Source organism: Amphiura filiformis, chromosome 1, assembly GCF_039555335.1.
Source record: "Amphiura filiformis chromosome 1, Afil_fr2py, whole genome shotgun sequence".
Lineage (NCBI taxonomy): Eukaryota > Metazoa > Echinodermata > Ophiuroidea > Amphilepidida > Amphiuridae > Amphiura > Amphiura filiformis.
In genome coordinates this window covers 10669015-10687438 of record NC_092628.1, presented here as the reverse complement: position 1 = coordinate 10687438, position 18424 = coordinate 10669015, and the positions used below count along the sequence as shown (strand labels likewise).

The 18424-nt window shown below is 38.1% G+C and overlaps 1 protein-coding gene across 1 annotated transcript in view; it reads left to right on the top strand.

Annotated features, from left to right (window-relative positions):
* LOC140155398 (uncharacterized) overlaps positions 1-18424 on the top strand; it is a 117368-nt gene that overhangs the window by 27987 nt on the left and 70957 nt on the right. The window contains 5 exon segments of the mRNA XM_072178233.1: positions 4005-4232; positions 7348-7632; positions 9362-9592; positions 12581-12751; positions 13557-18423. Of these exon segments, the coding sequence (XP_072034334.1) occupies positions 4005-4232; positions 7348-7632; positions 9362-9592; positions 12581-12751; positions 13557-18423 (5782 nt within the window).

Sequence of the window (18424 nt, the reverse complement as noted above, 5' to 3'; positions counted from 1 at the left end):
TTGACTTAAGTCTACCAATTCCAAACCAAGATTATGTACATTTTGGTTACCAGTTTATTCTTGGCTGTCATAATTTCACCCATTACCTTATTCTCTCTAATAAATGCCCCTTTAATAAATGCCGCCAACATTGTTTAAAGTAAAAGTGACCGAAATGGCAAAATGCAGAAATTTTGTTATGCCATAGCATGTAGGTAAGCTTAAAACTGGCATTGGGCATCCTGATCGCTGTAATGGTAGACCTATAAGTAGTTTGCGATAAAAATAGAATTCAGGAAGACCCTCTTTCCAAAATGTCACCCAAGGGCGTTTATTATTTGAATTATTAGAATTCATTCGAGAGAATACAGTACATGGTATTTTATAAATATCAGCTGGTGATACAATTATCATCAAATTTCCACTAAGTGGTATGTGTGGTAATGAAATGGGGCTTTTGTGTACATGTCTGGTACATATGTTTGGCCTTTCTTTTTTCAGTCATTTATTATATTTGCCCTAGTTAAAAAATGGTTAAATCTTGGGTATAAAACTGTCACAAAAGGATATTTGAATTTAGAATATAGACTGCAATGTTTGTGTGAAGTAGAACTATAGATAAGTTAAAAGCCCTTTGTGCTTAAGGCCAGAGTAATGTCCAACGCAGTCAAGGCGCATTCGGTATGTTGTTCACGCCAGCAAATGTGGTGTAAACAAAACAAAGATTTTTCAGTCAAAATGCCACTTAGATTTTTTAATTATTTTGAATTTTGACGCACTGAAAGCAGACATTATAGATTCATTGGTGCAAAAAGATGCATATTTAGACCATGCACCAGATACAGCTTTTACAAGTGTGAAAGTCTTACGGTTTTAAAATTTAAGGACGTTTTGTGCAGAATTTTGACATTTTTTACTAAAACGTCGATTTCTCAGAGTTCACTTTTGACAATATTATGCGATTTTTGTGACAAGATAACTCGAAAAATATGCAAGCAAAGGGTAAACTTTTTGCACTATCCTTTAGAGTACATCAAAGTCTAGGGAAGGTTTTTTCATTTTTTCAAAATATTTGTTTTAAACAAAAATATACACCATTATGTGCAATTTTTAGTTTAATAGAGTGACAAAATGGCTTTTTTCACATGTTTTTTTCAATATTTCAAAAAGAGACCAATTAAAAAAAAAAAAAAACCTTCCCTAAGTTCATGTCTCTTCTTCATGAAAAGCTAACTGATTTTTTTTTTTTTTGTACGGATTTTTGTCTAAGTTGTCACAAAAAATTGGGGTAAAAAGTGAATTTTTGTGATTTTCTCAAAAACTTGAAATAATGAAGCTCGAAAAGGTCCATGTTCTCTCCCATTACTCTGCCCTTAAAGATGTACCATGTGTGATTGTCCTGTGCCTGTCTGTATTGTTTTGTATTCATAGGCATATCCTGCTGCAGCTGGGTCAGAGGAAAAGTTAAACAGGGTTTAATGTAATGAAATGTAATGTAATGTAATGTAATGAAATGTAATGTAATGTAATGTAATGTAATGTAATGAAATGTAATGTAATGTAATGTAATGTAATGTAATGTAATGTAATGTAATGTAATGTAATGTAATGTATTGTAATGTAATGTAATGTAATGTAATGTAATGTAATGTAATGTAATGTTCAGTTCAGAACATTCCCCCATATATACAAGTGTATGAAAGATTGACTTCCAAGAGATATACTGTAAAAGTATAAAAATACAAATGTCACTGCTGAGTGTCTTTCAGAGCTTATTGCTGATCAAATTTTCCTAAGTTGCTTCCCAGTCAAGACAAGAAATCCACAATTTTGGGCCATAATCACCTAGTATTAGGAAAATGTTCCAATTCCTCTAATCACTTCTCCCCATCACTTTACCCCCCCCCCCTTGAAAAATCCTGGTGCCACTACTGGCCAAGATCATTTCAGTCAAAACCTTATATTATTGAAATTAAGTCTATTCACAGCAGTTGTAGAATTTAATATCTAAAAATGTGTGTGTATGTTGTTCTTCCTCTTGTAATATAATAATGGTACTACATAATACCGATTAGGCTAAAACACAAGTTTATTTTGTGTAGGCTGCGCATCTTTGTATATTTGGAGCCACAATTTTACCACTTTAAAAAAAAAAAAATTAAAAATCCTGAAAAAATTGACATTTTCAAGCAAAAAATTATGAAAATTAAAAAAAAAATTCTCATACGTTTTGTTTACAAGCAATGTAAACAAAATGTATGGCCAATGAAAATCAATCTATATAATTATTGACCTATAATAACTAACAATTTTAACACTGCTCCACACTGATTTCACAATAAATATCAGTAATTTGAGGCATATGTTACCATACATTATGACTCTAAAAATAAATAAAAAATCACATTTTACATTTGGTTTTCAGGCTGCCTACAGTAAACTAATTTGTAAATTCCTATATAGGAATGGGGTTCTGGTTGGTCAAATGAAGTCAAATATCAGTGTATCTCTTTGGCTGAATAATCAATGTCACATACAAGAAAAATGCGGGTACACGTATAGACGAGTAGGCCTAAGGAACATTGCTTTGTTTCACTTCAAGTTTGGTAGTGACAAAGGTGTGTATTTGGCTAGTTGCAGTATCAAATCACACACAATAACTCATTCCTGCAGAGTGTGTATACACAGTGGCAGTGCCACGGGGGTAAATTCCCACAAGTCAGAACTCTTGCCCCCCCCGCTTTCCCCAGTAAAACCCAAAATTACAAAATGTCCACTTTTTGCTGCAATTTTGTGCACAATTTATTGATTTTGCCCCCTGAAATTCACTTTGCCCCCCAATGCCCCCCTAAAAAAAAAATATATTCCTGGCGCCACCACTGTGTATACAATACAAGCATACATACAAGGGCAGTTTGCCAGTATGCTAGCTTACAGTGCAACCCTGTACCAAACTCAGGGTGAAACAAATTATGGGCTATTCCAGTTGAAATCCATACACACCCTGACCATTTAATCTAACATTACCTGAATAGATGACTTCATTTGAAATCTATACCATCTACACCCTCTTCCATAGGGGTGTGGATTACAACTGGAATAGCCCTTAATGTATCTAGATGAACAAATTGTTTCTCTTATTATGATAGTAGGTGTGAACTATGTTGTGATTGCAGTTATTTTGCTGTGATATATGGCTGGTGCTGTATCATAATGTACTTTAATTGTGTGTTTGTGCTAAGTTGTCTAGCTCAAAAGATGTATAAATTAAACATATTTTGTCATAATGACAGCAGATGATGTTGTAACATATGTATGCCTTTATCTGTGCGTATGTGATATTCAAGGTCATTCATTGTTTAATCGTGTGTGTTACCACATCCATGTTTCAAAATACAAATGAAATGACTGATTTTGTAGTTAGTTCTCTGGGAGCCTGTGGGATTCTAATTTGTAGATTCTTTCCCCAGTTTTATGATGTGAATACCTAGTATGTAGTCAGGATTAGGATATATAGTTTACCTCTGATTGAACATATTGAGTGATTTCTTGATTGGTTATTGATTGATTGATGTGGAGATTATGGTAACAATGCTACAGATGTAAAACATGCTTTTACCTTAAAACAAATTGAACTGCCTGTAAAGAAATTACCCCCCCCATTCAAAACCTGTAAAACCTTTACTGCTCTGTTGGGCCAATTGAGAGCCCATATCTTAAGAAATATTTTCTGACTCTTTCTTGATGTTGTCCCCCAAAGACCCATTATTTCAAAAATTAATGCAATAGACTGTATTTTGTCACATCACAATGCAGATGCAGAATATAATGACCCTGCTGATAAAAAAAAATTACCAAAATTATATGGAAAGGAGTCTCTTGTATTAAAAACCTGTCAAATTATGCCATTTTGATAATCCTCCAGATAGACATTTTGTCAAGACAATAATTTGATAAATCTAGCCCTCAGCAGACGATTTTCACCTCCAGCACAACTATCGCCAATTGGCTATTTGTATTTGCAGGTAATCTGTGTCAAATAAACACCGATGAATGCATCAGTTCACCATGTGCTAATGGCGCTCAATGTCAGGATCAAGTCAATGGCTATGTGTGTCAATGTATAGCAGGTTGGGAAGGCACACATTGCGAGCAGCAAACACAAGAATGTAACAGTGGGCCATGTCTCAATGGTGCTATATGTATTGATAGATTCAACGGATACAGGTGCGGGTGTATTACAGGGTTTGCAGGTAGGTGTCTTATGGATCAACATGTTGAGTGTTTATAGATTTAGTAGACATTTTGTCGTCTGCTCAAAAGGCTGCTTTGTGTGATTTAAAATTAAAATTGTCATCTAATTGTGATCTAATCACCCGTAAGATATACTTTTGAAGTATTAAAATATTAAAATCTTATGTCCATTCATGCTGAAATATAAAATGGCAATATGAAATCAAGAAGAATTATTAATGAAATATAAAATGGCAATATGGCACACATTGTGCCGACTTTGAAGGCACGCATACCTGCAGCAGAGACGCAGCACTACGCACTGTTAACGCGTTGTATGTGCGCACGTTGTCACTTTGTACTTCAGAGTGGACAAACTGTATGATAATAAAAATCATGCAAGGCAGCCTTTTGAGATACGACAGTATGTGATGCAGACAATTTGTGTAGTTTTAGTAGAGATTTGTGTAGTTTTAGTAGAGATTTGTGTAGTTTTAGTAGAGATTTGTGTAGTTTTAGTAGAGATTTGTGTAGTTTTAGTAGAGATTTGTGTAGTTTTAGTAGAGATTTGTGTAGTTTTAGTAGAGATTTGTGTAGTTTTAGTAGAGATTTGTGTAGTGTTAGTAGAGATTTGTGTAGTTTTAGTAGAGATTTGTGTAGTTATAGTAGAGATTTGTGTAGTTTTAGTAGAGATTTGTGTAGTTTTAGTAGAGATTTGTGTAGTTTTAGTAGAGATTTGTGTAGTTTTAGTGTATACTTTTGTCTTAGTGTAGATATTTGTAGTGTTAGTAGTGATTTTTTTTTTGATGGTACTAAACGCCAATGTCAAATTGTGCATGGTCATGGTCATCAACACATTTTTGTATCCAGATTTTGAATGAAAATCCATATACAGGGTGTCCCAGAATGATCTGTACCGGGAAAGATGGAATTTTTTAGGTATGAAGGGCATGTTGAATGGTCATATTGTCTTGCATTTTTAGTTCTACATATATTTAGCTTTCTCAGATTTTTTAGATTTTAAAAATTGGACGTTTCTAGTAGAAGTTATAGAAGATTGCGTAGAAATGGTGAATTCTAAGTTTTGACAACGCAACCTATTTTGAAAATCTGTACCATTACTACCTGTTCAGCACAAAGTTATTTGGAAAAAGTTACGCACGTATTTTAGTTGTGCCCTGTTCATATTTCCACTAAATAGCCGATATCTATCTATTATTTATGACGTTACTGAAGCAATCATCATATGGAATTAAGGATTTGTGGCCTAATCCCATTCTCTCTTTTGGCGGTAGTTTTAAATATAGTTAATGTGGTGTGAGGTCCATGTCATTTGAAATGCTTGCAGAGATCAAACTGGTTGTGGTACAGAAAAGACGGCTCCTCAATTTACTGTACAGTAGCGTGGATTTCTTTCAAAAACTTACTGGCAAACCGGCAGCTATGTTGAGACGCAAAGAAGATTCATTAGACGATAGTGTATAACGTAAAGAAGTTTGACGAGCACGGAATTGTCAGGAATCGGCAGAGTGAAGCTTCAGGTGCTCGTAAGACTGTAAGAACTAGAGCGAACATTGCAGCTGTCCGGCAAGCTTTAAGGCGTGACCCCAACAGTAGTTGTCGTCGAAATGCTGTGCCAAACATCCCACGCTCTTCATTTAATCGTATCGTGCCATTTTTCAAAGGTATGCGAGTCGTTTTTCATCGATTTTACATTATTGCATGGCACGCCAAAACAAATAAAGGTAGCGTGCTGAAATTAACAGAATAAGTAGGAGACATGTCCAACATTATAATGCTGGTATCAAAAATAGATACACTGCCCGTCTTCTATTTTTAGTTATTTTTGCAAACACGGTACAAATCATTCTGGGACACCCTGTATTACTAACAGTTTTCAGAAAATTGTGTCAAAATCCCCTGAACCAATCAAAACTCAAGTCAAAATTTCAAAATTATTTAAATGCATATGACTGTTGATGGCCAGATTGTCTTCTGATTATAGCTAGGATTTCTTATAATTTTTAAATTGAGTAAGATCTGGGCACATTGGAAAATCAGAATTTTTCATTATATACCTGATCTGGAAGATTTATTGCCATTTGTGCATGATCCACTCTGCATGACATGTTCATTCCACATCATAATCGAAAAAGGAGTATGTACCCATATGTTAAATTTTTTCATTCATTCATGTGAGTAAACATGGATTATACATGTAAATAGGGTTTTGCATGCAGAGCACCAACATTCAAAATCAAAAGTTTACAACCCGGGGTTTCTGCTCCATCCTAATTATCAGAAAATATGTCAACTTACTTTGACAATTGACTTTTTTGGAAGAAACTAAGATTTTGTCTTCCTTGATGGGCATATCATCACTGCCTATGTTTGACTAGTTGAGAGTGTGCAATGGTCTATTCTAGTTAAAATCTATACAACCCCTATGGAAGATGACCTTTAATCTCTCACACAGGGAGTGTGAATTTTAAATGGGGTTACCTGAATGGGTGACATCATTTGAAACATACACCTCTGTGTGGAATATTATACAATGTAAAGGCCATTTGGAGTGTATGGATTTCAACTGCTGACCATGTAAGTAAGTATGGGCCATTGCATACATGTCTAATCCCGCATTTCTTGCTTGCAGAGACATCAATCCATCTTGGACAGTCGGCCTGAATTGCCAAAAAGTGGCTCAGGTTGAAAAGAACAAAAATTGACTCATTTTGCCAGGGAGGGTGGAAATGTTCCCCTGTTTCCCCCAGTATTTATGCATATGCTTGCTTTTAACATGCATTGGTTAACATAACAACATTTGAAATATGAATTGATGTCATTAGCTCAAGTTAGTAAAAGGCACTATAGATACAATACATAGCAAGGACTGTCTTTTGGAATTTGCAGGAGAGCATTAAATAGCTCTTCTGGAGCCTTCAAGGGGAGCTGTTTAGAGCATCAACAATAGAATATTAGGAGAGAATGGTCAACTAAGGAGAGCTAAAAATCACTCTCCTATATCAGATTTAAGGAGAGCATTAGAGTATGATTGCTCTTGCTCTCATGCTCAAAAAGCAGTCCCTGCATAGCAAATACTTAAACAGCTGAATATTTTGATGCTTTCTTTGTCAGGTACCAATTGTGAAATCAATATCAATGAGTGTTTGAGTGAGCCATGTCTCAATGGTGCCACCTGTCAAGACGACGTTAACGGTTACACCTGTGTCTGCCCTATTGGATTTCATGGGCCAAGATGCTCACTAGAGACCAATGAGTGTGCCGATAACCCTTGCCGGAATGGAGCAACTTGCGTTGATCGTGTTGGAGGATATGATTGTCAGTGTGCAGGAGGGTATTCGGGTGTGAATTGCCAAATTAGCATCAATGAATGTGAAAGTATGCCATGCCAGAATGAAGGTAAGTTCCATAGAGAAGTATTAATGATACTGTGATGAGGGTTATGTGCTAACATGGACAGTGTGCATTGTCTTTGTCCCTTAAGCCTTAAGGCAATGAAAAAACCCCTGTTCTAGGGGCGGAGGAACCTTTTAAGTAGGGTCGGTTAATCAAGTTGTTATATTTGTGCAAATGATTTTTATGCTGCTGTCATGAGGGTTATATTCCTAACATGGATAGTGTGCATTCTTCTTTTGTCCCATAAGGCAATGGAAAAAAAACCTTGTTCTACGAGCTGACTAGACTATGCCATAGTCGAATTTTATTAAAAATATGTTATTATTAGTCATGATGAACCCATTTCGTTGAACTCAAAATTATACTGATGTTTATTAAAATTAAAGTATTCAATAGTAAAATGGTCATAAAGAATTAAGAATATCAGATGATTAGTGACAATAAAAGTAATTGAATGCAACATTATCTTGCATAATTATAATGGCTCACTTTAATACTGAACAATTCTGATTTTGGATCTACCAGTTTATTGACAGCGAACCACGAAAATCCGACTATGGACTTTGAATTTTAAGCAGAACTTTGCCCGGGACTTTGCTCTCTAAAAACACACTGTTAAGCATACTTGTTTATCAGTCCATTAACCACAAGTACTAAGCATGATATAGTACAAGACGCGCTAGATGTTTGATGAGAGATTAACTTTCGCGTCAACACAAAAGCGCCGCAAATACCACAGGTAGTTTTGTACGGTGTAGTTAATGGTAATGCCGCCTGCCCGGAAGATTTAAACCATAGCGAGATATGGGCGACCAATCACAAGGCAGATCCATTTAAAGATGCATTACATCATGGCCAATTTTAGTTAGGCCAGAAATTGGCCTAACTCTCCATAGAGTCCCGTGTTGAAGATCTTCACCGCAAGGCAAAGTCAGTAGTCCACTTGGGAAGCTAACAAACAGAGGGAGTGTGGTGACTGAAAAGATCAGATACAGATGTGAAAATCTATCAGTTGCACACAAATCAATATAAATCAGAGTTTTATGCTTAAATGTAATAGCCAGAGTATGCAAAATGGGCAAGTGGACTACGGAGAAGTCTACGGGCTGACAGACCTTTCAAGTAGGTTCGGTCGATCAAGTTGTTTTATTTGTGCAAATGACCATAAAAATCACCAACATCTGTAAATATTTTTGCCTGTTTAATTAGGAATAATAAATCTAATTTGTCCATTCCATTTAAAATCGACACTACCCCTGTGGAAGATTTTGGAAATATCCTCCACAGTAGGAGCATGAATTTCAAATGGAATTAGCAGTTCCATTTGAAACTCACTCTCCCTCAGGGGAAGATTCAGGTTGAATCTTTCTCAGAGGGTTTATAAAATTCAAATGAAGCTATCTATTGTGCTCATTCCATTTGAAATTCATACTCCCTCTGTGGGAGATATTTCCAAAATATTTTTTTTGTTGGTACTGTCAATAATGTCACATAAACTGTCTCATCAACTTACGCTCACACATTACGCAACACACAACTAGCGTAGGTGCTGCATCTAACTGCGATATCAGTACACGACATTATCAGTCTCATTTTTTTGGCCACTTAGCCAAACAAAGTGTATGTATATGACAGATTATGGAATAGAAAGTTTTAAACCATTAATCTTGTAAATTAAAGCATTTATCCTGTAAACTTGATGTGGCTGTAATGTACTTTTTGCACTTTACAGGTATTTGCATAGACATGGTGAATGGCTATGAATGTCAGTGTGCAGAGGGATTCACTGGTGTCAACTGTATGATTGATGGTGACCAGTGCGAATCCTCTCCCTGCCTCAATGGAGGAATATGTCAAGACTTGGTCAAGGCGTTCAGCTGTAACTGTCCTACTGGATTTGGTGGGGACCGGTGTGAAATAGATACTGTTGATGACTGTGTTTCTAGTCCATGCCAAAATGGAGGTAAGAGCTAATATGTCAGTGACATGGTATACGTGTTACGGATTATCAATACTGGGCCTGATAAATGACACCTGAAATCATGTGATTGTCCAATCAGATTTTGTGTCTGCAAACTATACCACACCCACTGAAGAAGAAATTTTGCTTGTGAATTATGATTTGCATGTGTATCTATCTGTGTGTTTGTATTAAGGGAAGGGGTATGAACGTTTGGACAGTATTTATTGTGGGACAATAGAGTACATGAGACATAACGAATTGCATTCTGAATACGAAAAATGTCCTTCTGATATCAAATAATTTTTTTTTTTGAAATTCGCAATGTAATACACATTTTGTGGCAAATGATTAAAAATTGATATTTTTGATATTTAACAGTACTCGAAGTAAACTTTATAAATCTGATGATTTATACTTAAAGTGTATGTAGGTGGGATAGACTATGCCATAGTCGATTTTTGATAAATAAAAGCATGTTATTAATCATGATGAAAGCATTCAGTTGAACTCGAAATTATACAAGCCAGATCCAATTAAAGATGCATTACATCATGGCTAATTTTAGTTAGGCCAGAAATTGGCCTAACTCTCCATAGAGTCCTGTGTTAAAAATGTTAACCGCAAGTCAAAGTCAGTAGTCCACTTGGGAAGCTAACAAACAGAGCGGGTACGGTAACTGAAAAGATCAGTTGTGAAAATCTATCAATTGTGCACCCATTAATTAAATCAGAGTTTTAAGCTTAAATACAATATCCAGAGTATACACAATGGGCAAGTGGACTACGGAGTAGTCTAGTAGGTGGGATGAAAAGCTGACGATCAAGTGAACATTTTGACCTTTTGTATTGAAGATATGGATTTTTGTTCCCAAAACACCAAAAAAAATTAGGTCTTTTTGGGAAAAAAATCCATATCTTCAATATAAAAGGTCAAAATTTTCAATTAATCTTCGGCTTTTCCTCCCAGCTAAATTTAAGAATATATCATTAGATTTATAAAATTTACTTTGAGGAACTGTTATATATCAAAAATGTGAAAAATATCAAATTTTAATAATTTGTCATAAGTATTATATCGTGAATTTCAAAAAATGAAAATGATTTGATATCAGAAAGACATGCTTCGTATTCAGAATGCAATTCGATATGTCTGATGTGCTCTCATGTCCCACAAAAAATACTGTCAAAACGCTCATTCCAGATCCCTTAATCCTCCAATCACAATACTCAAGGGAGCAGCATGGCACACTGGTTAAGGTCTTTGTCTTTGGTGCAAGAGGTCACAGGTTCAATTCCCCCCAAAAAAATCATATCCGCCCTCCCTGTGGCTCATCTGGTAAAGATAGGCAGATGACCCATGATAAAAGACCTCGTTACAGTCGGTTCCGATCAGGGGTAATAAGCCCAATTATTGGCTACACTTGACTGTCCTGTAAATATTGCCCTGACCAGCTATCTACACCGACCCCCAATTCGTTCACCAGGACACTTGTGCCTGGCCGAAGTTTCGTCAGTGTTATCTCCTAGATTTCAGCTGTTAACGCCTAGATATGACCGAAATAAAAAAAAACTCCTCGCCTTGAATTATAATTATGAATGGAAAATGTTCTTTTGAGTAGGTCACCTATCTTGCCATAAATATATTATTACAAATTTATGAGTTAAGTAAAAAAGATTATCTGGGCTATATACATTTCAAATCTGGGGAAATTTTCAATTTCATTGTATGTTGTTTTCAAAACATATGTTGTTCTATGAAAGTATGCATCTGGTTGTTGTTGTTGATATTCAAATCTGGGGAAATTTTCAATTTCATTGTATGTTGTTTTCAAAACATATGTTGTTCTATGAAAGTATGCATCTGGTTGTTGTTGGTTTTTGAGTTAATAGACCTTTTGAAATTTATTGATTCCGATTAAGCCTGAAGCCTGAAATAATTTCCGGAACGCTCGCATATAAATAGGTATCTGTTTAGTATCATAAGCAGTGCAGAGTTCCGTTGTGTAACATGAAGACACAATCAAGCATCGGGTATACCTTGTGTATCAATTTGTCCAAATCTAAAATGCTGAAAAACAATGACCATCTGCATTTTTTTTCCATTTGTGACATTTCTTGTCCACCATTTTGACCCCCTTGCTTACTGAATAAATATGGCGCACTGCACCTGGTTTTCCAGTCTTGATTTAAAATGGTCTATTGAATGTGATATTGATCAGGGCTCGAAATAAGGAGGCGCCTAGCTTCAAATACCCCAAAAGTAAGCGAGGACCCGCAACCCCCAAATATTTAAGCAAGCACACTACACTGAATGCAGTTTGTACAACATTTGTTGTTCCTATTATAGTCAAATGCAGCAAACCTTTGACGAGCGCGACTACCGTAATGTTGCAAATTCGGCGCTAACAACGCGTACGGCGCACAGTTCATTCATCAATTTCCACTCGGCAACAACAGATCGCCTCAGCAGCCAATCAGAGACTAGTGCGTCCAACGCAGTAAATACGCGATGTACACTTACAATATGCGCTCATCAAAGGTTTACTGCATTTGACTATAAGTATACTGGTCCAAAATCAGCCCAATAAGACTGCTCTGTGACTCCTTGTCTTAACTGAACGTAAATATAACTAAATAAATCATACATCCTATATCAAAAGTTTGGAATGCATGATAAAATTACTTCAGCTAAATTTGTGTAATTCAACCACTATGTAGGTTAATGGATAGGTATTAAGCAGGTGGTGTAAGGGGATGAAAACACCAGTTCTCTGCAATATAAATTTCATAAATAAAGACAGAAAAAACATATTGTTTTGGGACCCTTGCAAATTAGAGGGGACCCTCGGAACTTCAGAGACAAGGGTCCAGAAGACCCTTTGATCTTTTCTCTTATATCCTGATAGCCTAATAATGATGATTGAAAATGTTTGTGTATGTTTTTCCCTTTTAATTAGATATGTAACCTATGGTATATTTTCAATTACAGGTACATGCCAAGATTTTACCGGTAGTTATGTGTGCCAGTGCACCCCAGGTTGGTTTGGTGATAACTGTGAAAACGATGGTGACCAGTGTTTGTTTCAGCCATGTCGTAATGGAGCTACATGTGTAGATGGAATCAGGGAGTATACATGCATGTGTGCTCCTGGTTTCAATGGTAAGATACAGTCAAAATTTGCAAGAGCCTGAGACTGAAATTCTAAGGGCCCCTTATCAATTGCTTTGTGTACATTTATAATTTAGTAACACTTCATGGAAGAATAAGCTTTAATTTCATTTTTGAAATGGATTGATGTTATGGTGAAAAAAAAAGACTTAAAGCCACCTCGTCTTGGTGGCTTCTGTTTCAAAGTTTCAGGTAGAAATGTGATTTTCACACACATATTTTGGCCCAAGATCCTGCTTTTGATTTAAGGTGCTTTCATTCATGGATATGTTTCTCATAGTAGAAATATACAATTGAAAACACTTGAAACTTACATTGTCATTTGGCTCTGTTGGGGTATTCCCGTTGATATCCTTACACTCCCTATGGAAAACATGACCTTAATCTTCTACACAGGGAGTGTGAATTTCAAATGGAGTTACCTGAATGGTTGACTATATTTGTAATTCTACACCACCTATGTGGGAGATTAAGGATTTGTCCTCCATAGGGGGTGTATGGATTTCAACTGAAATTCCCCATTTCTGTTATTTCAAATTGAAATGTACTTTTTCTTAGCTACCTCATCTATCTATGTTGGGTGCTATTAGTATTAGGCATACATGAGCAGTTAAGCACAAACGCTCAAAATTGCAGGATTCAACAATGATCATGGAGGCAAAAAGGAGAGGGCAATTATTTGGAATGCTCTATTCAAAGTGCCCCAACACTTCAAAGTGCCCAGTATTGCAGGTACATATCATTCTTCTAATGACAGAGAATTATAATTACTTTCATTCGTCTCATAATATTTCAGGTACGAATTGTGAACTGGACATCAATGAATGCGCAAGCAACCCGTGTAGTGCTATTGCTACTTGTGCCGATGAAATTGACCGATATGTCTGCATTTGCCCTGGTGGTTTCACTGGAAGAGATTGTACAGAAGAACTGAATGAATGCGACAGTAATCCATGTCAGAATGGTGGCAACTGCTTTGATATGCGTAATGCGTATCGCTGTGCATGCCTAGCGGGGTTTCAAGGCCTCAACTGCGAGGTTAATATAGATGAATGTGCTAGTTCACCATGTGGAAATGCTGCATTGTGTACAGATGGGGTGGATAGGTATACTTGTACATGTTTACCTGGTTATGGACCACCACCAATGTGTGATCAGGAGATCAACGAGTGTGCACCAAGACCATGTCAAAATGGCGCCACCTGCCAGGACTTTATCAATGGATATCTATGTACCTGTGCCCCTGGATTTGAAGGAAGGGACTGCGATGTTAATATCGATGAGTGTGCAAGCTCGCCATGTGTGAACAGTGGAACATGTGTTGATGGAATCAATGGATACACATGCAGTTGTCCATCAGGAAGTGTTGGAACACATTGTGATGTTGAACTCAACGAGTGCAACTCCTCGCCGTGTCAAAATGGTGGAATATGTTCGGACCAGGTGAATCGCTATGAGTGTCAATGTCTTGTGGGATTCACAGGGATCAATTGTGAGGTCAATATCAATGACTGTAATCCATCACTTTGTTTCAATGGAGGGGTTTGTGTCGATCAAGCCAATGGATATGTATGCTCTTGCATCCAAGGTTACACAGGTGCACGCTGCGAAATTGAAATTAACGAATGCGATAGTTCACCTTGTAGAAATGGAGCGACATGTGTAAATCTCATCAATGCATTTGGATGTCAATGCATCCCAGGTTTTGTTGGCTCATCGTGCGAAACTGAAATCAACGAATGTGCATCAGGGCCGTGCAGAAATGGTGAATGTATAAACGAAATAGGCCGATATACTTGCAAGTGCATCGCAGGATTCACAGGAGTGAATTGCGAAAGTGAAATCCAAGAGTGTGCCAGTTTTCCATGTCAGAATGGAGGTATATGTGAAGAGCAATTCAATGGGTATCGGTGTAACTGCCTACCGGGATTCAGAGGTGTAAACTGTGAGGTGGAAATCAACGAATGTGACTCAAGACCATGTCAAAATGGCGCTCTGTGTCAGGATAACATAAACTTCTACACCTGTACATGTTTAGCAGGTTTTCAAGGAGCAACTTGTGGAATTGAAATCAATGAATGCGCTAGTTTACCTTGTGTAAACGGAGCCACTTGCCAAGACAGAATCAATGAATATGTCTGCATTTGCCCTGTCGGATTTATCGGCATTAACTGTCAAACTAACATAGATGAATGTGCAAGTTCGCCATGTTTGAATAATGCTGTATGCATGGACGGAATCAATGGTTATGTCTGTATGTGTACGGCTGGATACGCAGGCCCGAATTGTGCCGAGGAGATCAATGAATGTGGTAGCAGTCCTTGCTTAAATGGAGGAACTTGTAGAGATTTTATCAACGGATATCTCTGTGAATGTGTGACTGGGTACTTTGGTAGATTATGTGAGGGCGAAGTTAACGAATGCGCTTCGGGTCCATGTCGGAACGGAGCAACTTGTCAGAATTTGGTGGACAGATATGAATGTAATTGTGTACCAGGGTTCATAGGAGTGAATTGTGAAATGGAAATTGATGAGTGTGCTAGCCAGCCATGTATGAATGGAGGTGTATGCGAAAATCTTGCCGGCGAGTTTCTATGCCGATGTGCAACAGGATTTCAAGGTACAAGATGCGAGGAAGAAATAGACGAATGCGAATCGTCACCGTGTCAAAATGGCGCAACATGTAATGATTATCTCCCGTTTTATAATTGCACCTGTGTGGAAGGATTCACTGGGGTGAACTGTGGAATTAATATAGACGAATGTTTCAGCAACCCATGTGTAAACGGCCAGTGTGTTGACGGTATCAACGGATTTGAATGTAGATGTGAAGACGGATACGAAGGTATGATGTGCGAGATAGAGCTGAATGAATGTAGCAGCGTACCGTGTCAAAATGGAGCAGAATGTGTGGATTTGGTCAATAAGTTTCTCTGTATGTGTGTCAACGGATGGAGCGGAACGTTATGTGATAACGAAGTCAACGAATGTGCCAGCGGACCGTGTCAACATAACGGTAACTGTGTGGACTTTCCAGGACGTTATTTATGCCAATGCACAGGGGGATACGAAGGTCCTCAGTGTCAGTTTGAAATAAATGAATGTTCACCTAGGCCTTGTCAGAACGGAGCAAATTGTACCGATATGTTGAACGGGTATGTTTGTACCTGCCGCGACGGATTTGTTGGGACAAACTGTGAACGTGAAGTAAATGAATGTGCTAGTACTCCATGTCAGAATAATGCCATTTGTAATGACATGCCCAATGGGTATATATGCGAATGCAGACCAGGGTACACTGGAACGCACTGTGAGGTGGAGATACTAGAATGTGCATCGGCTCCTTGCAGAAATGGAGCTCAGTGTATTGAACTTATCAATGGATACCGTTGTGCATGCCTCGCTGGCTTCACAGGCCCACAATGCAGTGTCAATATCGATGAATGTGCCAGTAATCCATGTCAAAATCAAGCTGTTTGTGTTGATGCCGTTGACAGATATCGATGTGAATGTCAGCCAGGATTCGAAGGATCTCTATGCAATGTTCAAATAAATGAATGCTTATCCAATCCTTGTCTCAATGCTGGTGTATGCGTGGATGAAGTGAATAGATATACATGTACGTGTGCACTAGGATTTAGTGGTGCCAGATGTCAGGAAAATGTGAACGAATGCAACAGTGCACCTTGTCGTAATGGAGGACAGTGTGTGGACGAGACGAATGGCTATCTGTGCAATTGTGCATCGGGTTTCCAAGGTATCATGTGTGAAATAGACCTTAACGAATGCCTGAGTGGACCTTGTATGAATGGCGCAAGATGTATTGACTTAGCAAATAGATACGAATGTGAATGCCGTGCTGGATACCAGGGCGTCAACTGCGAGATGGATGTAGTTGAGTGCGCAAGTAATCCATGTCGGAATGCAGCGCAATGCGTTGATGGAATCAATAGCTATGTTTGTCGGTGTCTTCCAGGGTTTACTGGAGACACATGTCAGATTAACATTGATGAGTGCGCTAGTAACCCATGTGTCAACGGAGCAACATGTAGCGATCTTGTGAACGGTTATACATGTGTTTGTCCACAAGGCTTCCAAGGAGATGAATGCGGACAAGATATTATGGAATGTGATAGCGGACCATGCCAAAATGGAGCACAGTGTTTGGATTTAGTGGGCAGTTATATGTGCAATTGTGTTCCAGGATATTCTGGAGTGAACTGTCAAGTTAATATCAATGAATGCGGAAGCAATCCATGCGTTAATGGAGCCACTTGTAGGGATCTGATGAATCGATATGAATGTGTGTGCCCGACTGGCTTTCAAGGCCCTCGGTGTGAACTTGAAATTGATGAATGTGGAGGCACACCTTGTTTGAACGGAGGCATTTGTCGCGACAGGATCGGAAGTTACATTTGTGAATGTGCATCGGGTTTTCAAGGAACTAATTGTGAAGTGGATATAGATGAATGTGCTAGTATGCCTTGTCAAAATTCTGCCACATGTACAGATGCTGTAGATCATTATGTATGTGTATGCGCACCTGGATATGAGGGCGCTGTTTGTGATGTGGATATCAACGAGTGCCTATCAAACCCATGTCAAAATGGAGCAGGGTGTGTGGATACACCAGCAGGCTATATCTGCACATGCTTAGAGGGATTTACAGGAACGAACTGTGAAACTAATGTGGACGAATGTGCATCAAATCCTTGCACAGCTAATGGTGAATGCAGGGATGGTATTGCAGGCTATGCATGTGATTGTGCACCAGGGTTTGTTGGCAGAACATGTGACGTTAATATTGATGAATGCGCTGCACAGCCTTGCAGAAATGGTGGCCAATGCCAAGATGCAATCAATGACTTTATCTGCACATGTGCTGACGGATACACAGGGAAAAGATGTGATAATGACATCAATGATTGTGAAGTTAACCCATGTCAGAATGGAGCTGAATGCCGCGATCTTATCAATGGATATCAATGTCTTTGTCTAGCAGGTTTCCAGGGAATGGAGTGCCAGCTTGACATCAATGAATGTGGCAGTAGTCCATGTCGTAATGGGGGTACATGTTTAGACATTGTTAATGGATACGAGTGTGTGTGCCCTCCTGGATACTCAGGAAACCAGTGTCAAGAAAATATCAATGAATGTGCCAGTGGGCCTTGTCAGAATAATGCACAGTGCATAGACCAAGTCAATGAATATACATGTGCCTGCAGTGCAGGGTATAGTGGTGTGAACTGCGAAGAAGAAGTGAATGAATGCACGGCAAATCCATGTCAAAATGGAGCACAATGTGTGGATAGAATTGCCAGCTATCTGTGTAACTGTCTGCCGGGTTTCTCTGGAATCAACTGTGAAGTTAACATCGATGAATGCGCAAGTAGTCCATGCTTAAATGCAGCTCCTTGTGTTGATTCTGTAAACAGATATGCTTGTACTTGTCTGGCAGGTTATTCAGGGGAACGCTGCGAGGTGAACATCGACGAATGCGCATCCAATCCATGTCGAAATGGTGGCGTTTGTCGCGATGGTATCAATGGATACACATGCATATGTGCAGCTGGCTATCAAGGCACAGAATGTCAAACCAACATTAATGAATGTGACAGCAATCCTTGTCTGAATGGAGGACAGTGTGTTGATGATGTCAATAGG